This window comes from Apaloderma vittatum, unplaced genomic scaffold (assembly GCF_000703405.1).
Source record: "Apaloderma vittatum isolate BGI_N311 unplaced genomic scaffold, ASM70340v1 scaffold7314, whole genome shotgun sequence".
Lineage (NCBI taxonomy): Eukaryota > Metazoa > Chordata > Aves > Trogoniformes > Trogonidae > Apaloderma > Apaloderma vittatum.
Genome location: NW_009714308.1, coordinates 71430 through 81641, shown reverse-complemented (window position 1 = coordinate 81641; position 10212 = coordinate 71430). Strand labels below are relative to the sequence as shown.

Genomic DNA, 10212 nt, shown 5'->3' with positions numbered 1-10212 from the left:
GGCGGGGGGAGCAGCCGGCAGAGCCTGTCCTGATCGTGGCGGCGGTCCTTGGAGGCGGGCTTGCCTGGCACCTGCACAAGAGGCACCAAGGAACAGAGTAAGGAGAGACAGTCCCTGCGGGTGTCACAGCACAGGGGTGCTCGGCCAGGACACGGCGGCAGCCAAGGAGGATCGGGAGGAGCACGTGGGGAGTTTGAGCAGGAGCTGGTACCTTGGGTTTCCGCTTGTCCTTCTTCGGAGGGACTCTGAACTGCTGTGGCTGCTCACCCCAGGGACAGCTCATGGTGACGTTGATGCTCTCCACGTTCTGCTGCAGGTCCACCACCATCTGAGGCTCTGACATCCTACACATAGCGAGAAAAGCTCCTTGTCACCGGGCCAGCTGGGAGGTGGGAAGAGGCTGAGCCCTGCTCCTGGGAAGCAGCGCGGAGATGCTCACCGCCTCACGAAGACATTCCCTATGCAGCCCGTGAGGTTGCTGAGGGCACCTGGCTCTGGCGAACCCCCAAGTTGGAAGAGTGTCCGCCCGTCCTGCCGCTGCTGCCGCCGGCTGGCCCCAGCTCCTGCCACGGTGTCCTGCAGCTCATCATCCACGTACAGCCGGACCCTGCAGATGACGAGCAACATGGGCTGAGCAGGTCCCCATGGCCATTGGCACCCCATCCCCCAGGCTCTGTCGGGACACGTACCCACGGGCATCGCTGTAGAAGGCCACATTTTAGAAGGCCACATAGTGGCTCCTGCCATCTGCATAGGCATTTTCGGTGGTGATGTCAGTTTTCAGCAGGTTCAAGGTGATCTGGCCCCTCTGGAGGGACACCTGGCATGTCCCTTCCTGCAGAAAACATCACCCCATGGCTGTCTGGCAGCTGAACCCCACGAACGGGCCTGTTTCCCCACCGCCCTCCAGGAGCTCAGGGTGCAGACTCACTGCAGATTCACCCCCGGCCCTACCGAACTCCCCCCTTCCCGAAGGGGCAGCAGCACCGTTCCCAGAGCAGGAGCCGATGTTTCTGCCCCACTGCCGGGATACCTGGCGGGGGAACGCAGGTGCCCACCTGGGTGACGTGGTGGTAGAGCAGCCCCTCACGCTGGCTCGCGCGGGAGCGGAAGCCACTTGAGAAGGCCTGCAGCCTTGGCACGTCCTTCAGGGCCAGGGTCAGGTAACCATGGCCATGGACGCTGACCGAGCGAGCTATCTGTGAGGAACGCCATGGAGGTGAGGTGAGGTGGGAGCCTGGGCCCCCTTTCCTTGACAGACCCTTCTCCCAGGATGTTGTCCAGGCTGCCATGGCTTTGGGCTTACCAGGAGGTCCGAGGTGCACCCGTAGCTCACGCCGACAGTGCTCATGCGCTTCAGGTCGACATATTTGCCAAGAGCCTTCAAGCCCTTCATGCAGCCCCGGATGGGTCCACCCGTGGGGAAGAGCACTTTCAAGCTGCAGAAGAAGCAGGAGGTGTTACCACACCACCTCCAGGCAGGATCCAGCCCTGGGCAAGATCTGTCCCTGCAGCCCTTCAGAGTTCCTGGGAAGGACTTGTGGCCACAGATATCACCAATGCCTCAGGAACAAGGATGCTCCAAAGCACTTAGGACTCAGTGACACCCACTGGCATCTCATCCCTTACCAGAGATGGAGATGTCCCACCCTCAAGCCCACAGTGATGGCCAATAAGAAAAAAAACCCTCCTCCTGGAGCTCCAGCAGGGCCCCAACATCCCTGGATGTGCCTGGAAAAAGGCCAGGGTCACTGGAGAGGAGATGTGGACTGTCACATCCCACTGCAGGCTGGACCCACCTAGGGGGAAGCACAGCTGGGGGCACGCCACCCAGGTAGTAGGAGACAGCATTCTCCAGGGAGTTCTCCTGCTCCACCATGAAGATGGTGAGGCGCTCCAGCCGCACCAGGATGCGCTTCTTGTTATTCATCTTCAGGAGGAAAATCTGGATCTGGAGACAAGAGGAGAAAAATGATCCGCGAGCCTGGGGCAACGAGGTCCATCGCAGAGGGCAGCACAAGGTCGGGTTCACGGCTCTAGTCAAAGAACCTGCAGCTTCCCCCTGCCCTTCCCCGAAAGAGGGGTCTGGGTGCCCTCCCCCTGCCACCACCTTTGCATGAGGAGTCCCCCAGGGGAGCTGGGCAAGTGGCTGTTACTCTTACCGCTTTGTTTGTGGTACTGCTAATGGCGAGGGAGGAGTTGTTGCTGGGTTTTGCCATCTCCAGACCAGTGTTGAAGTCATAGTAAAGCACCAGCTTCCCATCCCGGATGGCCAAACACAGGAACTGACCCTGGGGAAGGCAGGATGGACACTCAGCCCCATGTCCTGGTGTCCAGCACGCAGCTGTGGTGCTGAGCCTGACCTGCTCTTTAGCACTGGTCAGAGCAGGTCCTGCTGCAGGTGCCCCGAGGTGTTGCTGTGGCAATTATTGGGGATTAATCTGTGAAGAGCAGCCCTGTGCTGGGGCACAGAGATAGCACCGCAGGCTAGAAATGCTCCTGTCAGCATTGCCCACCCCAGGGAACCCTGGCCTGGCTGGAAGGGTCTGTGCTGGACTTCTCCTGGGGTTCAGGGGAGCCCCTCCAGCACCAAGACAAGTGACTGCCTCTGCTGTCAGGTCTGGGTCCAGCCCTCTTTTAGCTTTTAACAACAGCGCAGAAATGCTGCTCCAAGCAGCACTGCCATCTCCAAAGCTCTTTTCTCCCCTCTTTTCTGAACTGGGCATGTCGTAAGTGGGGCTGGGATTGTCCTAGCTCACTGGCTGAGGCTCCTCAGGGGAGCGAGCACCTGCCTCATTCTCCAGGAAGAAGAGGATGCCGTTGTAGGAGACCACCCGGATCTCCTGCTCGAAGCGCTTGGTCGTGCCAAACTGGCTCTCGAACTTGATCTCTGCGTAACCGGTGCCGTCAAAGTAGGAGCCGTCAGTCAGCCAGGGGTCTCCTGTGGACTTGGACCTGAGCCACGTAAGAAGGGCATCACTGCAGAGCCAGCTGCCATGCTCTGGAGCAGCCGAGGGTCAGGGTAAGTGCCACGGACCAGAGCTGCCCCCAGCCTGGGCACGGCGCCCTACCTTGCGCAGGGCTTCTCGGCAGTGGTGTCCAGCTGGAAGGTGCGTTGGAAGTTGTACAGGCTCACCACCTCCTCGTTCAGCGTGTCCAACTCCAGGCACCCACGATAGTTGGGATAGCGCAACGTGGGAGGGGGCTGGAACGAAACCGCACAGTTAGGGCAAGTCTGATCCTAGTTTTTCCAAGAAATCCTCAAGGGTATTTTCCCCTCCAAGAAGCTCCAAAGGTATCGCTGATACCTCCTAGAAAACCAAGCCTCCCTCCCTGCTGCCTGTCTCACCGTGAAGCTGGAAGGGTAGCCACCCACGTAGAAGACCACGTTACGCGGGTCGAGGTTGAGCAGCCCCTGCTCCCCTTTGGCCACGCTCTCTCCCTTGGTCTCGTGCACCGTCTGCCTCTCCACGATCACCGACATGTGCCCATACTGCAGGATCCTGCAGCAGGGAGGGGTGGTCAAGACAAGGGGAGACCCCCCAAGGAGGAGGAAACCTCACCCTCCCTGAGCAAAGGACCTCCCCACACAGCCCGACTGAAAAAGGGGTGCACTCCCCACGGGGGAGGCCCACAGCAGCAGTGCATCCAAAGGCCTCAGCCCTGCAGCAAGGCTGATGAACTTCATCTCTCCTTGTCCTGAAGACACCCCCAGACCCTCGGTGACCCGGTAAGACACCACCTTCCTGTGAGCTTTTTTGAGGTATCTCAGTGTTGATCATTCAGGGATGACTGGATGATGGAGCCCACAGCATCTTTACAAGCCCAGGGCCTCTGTGATCTTGGGCAAAGCGCTACCCACATCTGCTACAAGGACATTCTCCTGCTGCACTTCCTCGGGATGCATCCCCATCAGCCTCCTAACCTGTTGATGCTGATGGTGGCAAACTGCTCTCCGATATCCTCGTCGACGGTTAGCGAGGCTGGCTCCTCGTCGCCCAGTTTGTAGACCCACTGCACTCTGTGGTCCTTGAGCACTATGCCCAGGTAGTCTCCAGTGGCCTGAATGGGAGAGGCAGGGCCACACGCTGGCATTCAGGACAGGTGGGAGTACCAAGGGACACCCTCCCTCATGCACAGCCCCCTCTCACCTCTCGGCTGCCCAGGTACAACACGAACCGCCCCTCCTCTGTCCCATCCTGCCGTCGCTGCCGGCTCCTGGGCTCGGGGTTTTGGATGTAGAATTTGAGGGAGGTATAGGCTGCCAAATCCTGCAGGTTGCTGGGCATCCGGACCTGCACACCTGAGCTGCCATTGAACTTCATAGGGACCTTCACCTGGAGGGAGAGAAATCCAAACCCACAGTACTGAAACTACTGCTGCTGCCTCTCTTACTGCTCTGGAGTCTTCCCATGAGAAAAGGACCCTGACTGGTGGCCTCAGAGCTCTTCTAAATACCCCTCCCCTTTGCACACTTCCCTCAGGTAAGCCCTCATTCGCCCCAAGCCCCTGGCACCACCCTCACCCTCCCACGAGCCCACCTTGCTGGCGGAATTCCCCCCCGAGCCCACCTTGCCGGCGGCTTTCCTCTCCTCCGTGATGAGCTGCCGGATCCGCACGATGTTCTCCGACACGGTGGCATTCTTGTTCCTCCTGTTCTCTAGGCTGCTCAGCTTCCCCAGCAGCAGCGGGATGGTGCTTTCCAGGCTGGACACTGGGGTTGGAGAGGAGCCAGGTTAGCGAGGAAGGCAGGTGTGAAGCTCGGGCAGTTTTCACAGAATCACAGAATGTCAGGGGTTGGAAGGGACCTCTGAAGATCATCTAGTCCAACCTCCATCCCAGCACCCCCAACCACTACACCAGAGCATCAACTTTTTTTTTTTAAACACCTCCAGGGTTGGTGACTCCACCATCTCCCTGGGCAGCCTGTTCCAGTGCCTCACCACTCGTTCAGGAAAGAACTTCCCCCGAATATCCAATCTAAACTTACCCTGACGCAACTTGAGGCCATTTCCCCTTGTCCTGTCATTAGGAATTAGAGAGAAGAGATCAAGACCAGCCTCACTCCAGCCTCCTTTTAGGTAGCTGTAGAGGGCAATAAGGTCTCCTCTCAGCCTCCTCTTCTCCAGACTAAACAAACCCAGTTCCCTCAGCTGCTCTTCATAGGGCATGTTTTCCAGACCTCTCACAAGCCTTGTTGCCCTTCTCTGCACCCGCTCCAGCACCTCGATGTCCTTCTTGTACTGTGGTGACCAAAACTGGACACAGTACTCGAGGTGAGGTCTCACGAGTGCCGAGTACAGGGCCATGATCACCTCCCTCCTCCTGCTGTTTCGAGACAAGCAAGTCAAAAGCAACAGCAGCTGGGATCAGAGTCACAGAATGATCCCCCCTAAACCCCCCTTGATGGTGGGTTGTGAAAATGCTCTAGTGCATGCAAGCTCCTGCAGTAAAGGTGATACAGACAGTGCAGGGAGAGAAAAAAAATAAAGAGGTAAGACTTAAAGCTGCTACCTCCCTCTACTCCTGACCTGGAGAGGCAAAGCACAGCTTCCAAAAGCTAAGAGCTCTCTGGGGGCATCCACGCAGCAGCTCACACCAGACTCAGCCCAGCAGACTCAGCACTCACCGGATTTCCTGGCATCCTGGACTGCCTGGTTCAGGTCTTCGTTTCGAAGGTCTCCGTACTGGTCTCTCCACTCATCCAGGTTCTTCTTCATGGTGCTCAGGGTATCTTCCACTCTCGCAGCCGTTTCGTTGGCCTCAGCAGCTGCTGCTTTGGCATTCTGGATTGCTTCTTTCGTGTCCTCTGGGAAGAAAGGAGAATAATCTCTGGCATGGTCAGGAGTGGGGAGAAAGCACCCTTGGGTTACAGCTGGGTGTGAGGAAGGGAGCAGAGAGAACCAGCCCAGCTACCCCAGGACAGACCTTGGTCTCTGCCCAGCATGTCCTGCACAGTCTGGAGCTGGTTCAGAAGTTGCTCCTTCTTTGCACGGAGGTCAGCCAGCTTGTCCTTTGCCGTCTGCAGAGTGCCTTTAATAGCTGCAATTAAAGAAATGCATACGTTGTGTGTTGGATCTCAGTCCAGCCTGAAGGACACCATGTCCTGCCAGGAACCCCTCTCACCTCCATCGAGTTTTCTCTGCTCTCTCCTCACAGCCTCCTCCAGGTTGCTGCTGTTCCTCTTCAGCTCTTTAGAGATGGCCCCAAGATTTTCTGATATGACGTTCTGTAAAAACAAACACACACTGCCTGGGAGGCCGAAGAGGAATTATCCTCCAGCCCTGGCTTCACACAGAAATGCTCATTCAGACAACTGCAGTGGGATGTGCTGCTGGGGCATGATGAGGAGACCCAAACCCCCGGAGTCTGGCCCCAGACGTGGCAGAGGCTCTGCTCTCTGGCACAGAACAAAGAGCTCGGCTCTCAGACGGAGAGGGCAGCAGAACCCTACAGGTGGGTGTGAAAAGCTGGAGGACCGTCGAGGGAGTCTGGCTTTTCCACGTACCATCAAAGCCTCGCTGGCTGCCTCGTCAGCATCGTGGGCTGCTCGCTCGGCTTTTTTCACAGCTTCAATGATGCTGGCGTAGGCATTAGAGGCATCAATCGCCCGCTGGATAAAGCCATCCTGGTTTGTGCCCTGGATAATGCTGTGTTGGAAGACGAAGCCATCAGGGCTGTGAAGACCACTCAGGCTGGGCTCTTGCCCACATTCCCACAAACAAATCCCTTTGTGCTCCTCATCACAACATGTTCTCCACGATAAAGCTTTGGAGATGGCACCCCACTGCTCCACTGCCATGGTGAGGGGCTGCAGTTTCCCATCCCCAGCTCCGGCAGGTGGTGGCCTGACTGCTAGGTGCCAGGACCTCACCTGGACAGGTTTCTTGCAAGCTCATCCAAGAGCCGAGCGTGTTCCTCTGCCTGCTCCACGATGGGAATCTTGCTGCTGGCTGGGGAGAACTTCTTGACCCGCTCGGTCAGGGGCAGCTTTGCCCCATCCAACAGGGCTGCCAGCTTCTCGTACGCCTGCAAGGACACACATGACTCCTGAGGGCTGCCACCTCCCTCGCGCTCTGCCCGTGCTGAAGCACTTCCATCACTCACCTCCTTTGCACTCTCCATCTTCTGCAGGAAGTCAGAGACCTGGGCCAGGGAGTCCTTGGCCATCTTCAGGGTCTCCTGCACCAGCGCATGCTGCTTTTGGAGCTGACGGCTCTTTTGCTAGACACGAAGACACAGGGTTAGGCACCGGTGGGGCTGGAGGAGATTCCCCCCATCACTGCACGGCATTACGGGACCACCTGGTGAAGATCTACCTGATTCTCCTCCAGGTTGTTGCGGTTCAGGCTGTTCAAGTCCTCCGTCTGCCTGGTTTTGTTCACAGCCTCGTTGAGGGCGTCGCGGAGATCCATCAGCTCGGAGCTGTGCTGTGCCAGCCGGTCCCCGACGCTGCTCACCAGGTCCTGGTTGGACTCCCAGCGGGCGTGCAGCTCGCTCTTCACCCGATGCAGCACTGAGGATGCAGGAGATGAGAACCATTGCTGATCTATCCTCCTGTGTTAAAGGGATCTTTCTGTTCTTGACTGTGCAAAAGCCTCGTTCTGGTCTCACTTGGCAGACAGCAAAGCCAGAAGCGACCATCTACCCTCCCTTCCTCTCTCTTTCAGCCTGGACAGCACAGAATCTCATCCAAACTTGCCTCCAAGCCCGCAGTGCTGATGAGAGGGATGGGATCTCTTTCAGAAAGACATCCAGCCACACCTGGGAGCCTCCAGATGATGGAGAAACCCCAGTGCTTGATTACTCCCACTGTGAAAATGCACTTATTTCTAGCAAGGACCGCTTTATAATTCCAGCTTTCAGCTGCTCAACCATGTTTTGCTTAATCAGAAGCACATGCTCCGCGCAGCACTAGTGTGACTGGTTATCCAGTGGGGCTTTGTGTGCGAGCACAACCCAAGCCCTTGGTCCTGCAGGGGATGCCCTCAGGGTGGCAGAGCTGCTGAGGGTGGTGGGCTGCTGCTGGTTGTTCCTTTGGATCCCTTTCCTGGGACAGAGAACATGAAGAAACATGGGGTGATCTATTCACACCCACATGTGATGCGTACGTGCTAATGGCATCTTCTAAGGGCTGTCATTTCCAGTCATCAAAAAGAACTACCCAGCATTAAATCTGCTCTAAAATTCACCTTAAGGGAAAAGGAACCATAAATGGAGTATCACAGGGGACCCTAAAACTACTGCAGAACTTGCTGGGAGTGCCCGTTTTATGAACGGCACTCTCCAAATGTGACCGTGCCATGTAACCTTCACACGGGCTCCAACCCGGGCCTCAAGGAAGGGTGAGACTCAGCAGGACTGTGCAGCCCTGTCCCACGCCACTCACACTTCTGAGCCTCCTCGTGCTCACGCCTTGCCAGCTCCTCCTGGCTTCCCAGACTCCGCTCCTTCATCTCTCTCAGCATTCTTTCCACCTCGGCCATCTTCTGCCGAAACTCCTCAGTGGAGGTTGTGCTGGCGTTTGCTGCCCCAAACCTGGCCATCTGCTGCATCAAGTCTGCAGAGAAATTCAGATTCCCCCATCAGCACTGACCAACCCAGGTTCTCCACAAGCCCCTGAGATCCTTCCTCTCTTCCATCACCCTCAACAAACTGCAGCCAGCTTTCATGCAGGCACCCGAATTGCTTGAGATCACTCAGACACGCTTCAGTCTCCTTGGCCATTCCAGAACCTCATGCTACATCCCAAGCATTTTTCTGTGGCTTTAACTCCTCTCCCAGATCCAGTCACTCCCTGTTTTGCTAACCTCTCCTGAAGCAGTAGCGCACACTGCCTCGGTTTTATGCACTTCAATAACATTTGTGCTTATTTGGCATGTTTTTTCCAAACACCGATGTGTTTAGCCAAACTCATAATAAGCCTCGTCTACCTGAACAGCCAGAATTCTGCAGGGTTCCATTTCATTTCTATTTCCCTTCATTTTCTCAATGGCTCTAAGTGATGCAGTACTTGGTGCTGTTTGAAAGCAAGAGTGTGGCATTCCCAGCATAAAAAAAACCCCCAAAACCAGACACCTTTCTTTACCCACCTGCAATGCCTTTCTGAATGCTTTGGATATTTAGCAGGAGCTGCTCCCCGCTCTGGTGAGTCTCTCTCGAGTGCTGCTCAATCCGGTTTGCTTCTCTCTGAGTCATTGTCATCTACAACAAAAAACTTTGGTTTAGCTGAAGCATGAGATTACGTTATATGTGATTTTTGAAAGATGTTCTCCAAAGACACGTAAGGCATGGGAACGTGCGGTTTTTAAGGTCCTTGAACCACATCTCCTCTAGCAGCCTGCCCTGCGCTGCTTACCTACGACTGACCCCCAAGCCTGGCCCTGGCTGGGCAGGAGATCCAACCCGCCTGGACTGGGCTCCTCACAGCCTTCAAAGCTCTCATTTTAGGTTAAATGAGGGACTCTCTGGCGAAAGAATATGGAGAAATACTCTACTTTGTGCTGCAGTGCGTTCAGGTCCTGCGTGAGGTCCACATTCTCATCCTCCAGCTCATCAGCCCTTTGCCTGAGCTTGTTCGCGGCTCTCTGGTACTCACGCAGCTGGTTCTGGGGAAAAAGACCCAAAATCAGGGCAACGGGCTAGGAAACGTTGACAGAAAACGGTGTCAAACCTTCTACTTACAGCAATAGTTGCCATAGTGCTGTTGAGACTGTGGAGGCGAGCCCAGGCGATGGAGCTGGTGTTGAGGTTGACCAGCTGGCTGTGAATGGAGGGGAAGGACGTCTCGATGTTCTGCAGATCCTCCAGCAGAAGCAGGACGCAGTTGTCGCACACTGCCAGGGGAAGGGAGAGGTCAGCACGGAGCCCTTTTCCAGGGCTTCCCTCGCCTCCTTCCCCAGGACCGCAGGATACAGACCTTCACACCTCATGCTGTCCGGGCCGTTTGCCACGGGGATCTCGTACTCGTGCGTGCAGACGTCGCACTGCTTCCCCGTCAGCCCGTTGGAGCACGTGCACTCCCCGGTGCGCGGGTCGCAGGAGCCCCCTCTGCACTCGCACTCTGCCAAGTTGAAAGGACAGGGAAATGCCCATGGCATCGTTCCGTGCTGCTGCCACCCCGCAGAGAGGGGAAGAAGTGGTTTTTACTCACTCGTGCAGCCTCTCTCGCTGAAGCCCCAGTAGCCCGGGGCACACCGCTGGCAGCACGAG

The 10212-nt window shown here is 56.6% G+C and overlaps 1 protein-coding gene across 1 annotated transcript in view; it reads right to left on the bottom strand.

The window, feature by feature from the left end:
• The window catches only part of LAMA5 (laminin, alpha 5), a 46733-nt gene that overhangs the window by 3202 nt on the left and 33319 nt on the right, over window positions 1–10212 (bottom strand). The window contains 27 exon segments of the mRNA XM_009868704.1: window positions 1–71; window positions 212–344; window positions 440–607; window positions 690–835; window positions 1059–1199; window positions 1307–1439; window positions 1800–1951; window positions 2163–2291; window positions 2793–2955; window positions 3072–3205; window positions 3350–3503; window positions 3926–4062; window positions 4152–4337; window positions 4572–4714; window positions 5630–5809; window positions 5929–6042; window positions 6127–6229; window positions 6509–6650; window positions 6875–7029; window positions 7108–7224; window positions 7320–7516; window positions 8390–8560; window positions 9093–9204; window positions 9498–9608; window positions 9685–9836; window positions 9920–10063; window positions 10154–10199. The exon segment at window positions 1–71 is cut by the window's left edge and continues 1 nt beyond it. Coding sequence (XP_009867006.1) covers window positions 1–71; window positions 212–344; window positions 440–607; window positions 690–835; window positions 1059–1199; window positions 1307–1439; window positions 1800–1951; window positions 2163–2291; window positions 2793–2955; window positions 3072–3205; window positions 3350–3503; window positions 3926–4062; window positions 4152–4337; window positions 4572–4714; window positions 5630–5809; window positions 5929–6042; window positions 6127–6229; window positions 6509–6650; window positions 6875–7029; window positions 7108–7224; window positions 7320–7516; window positions 8390–8560; window positions 9093–9204; window positions 9498–9608; window positions 9685–9836; window positions 9920–10063; window positions 10154–10199 — 3734 coding nt within the window.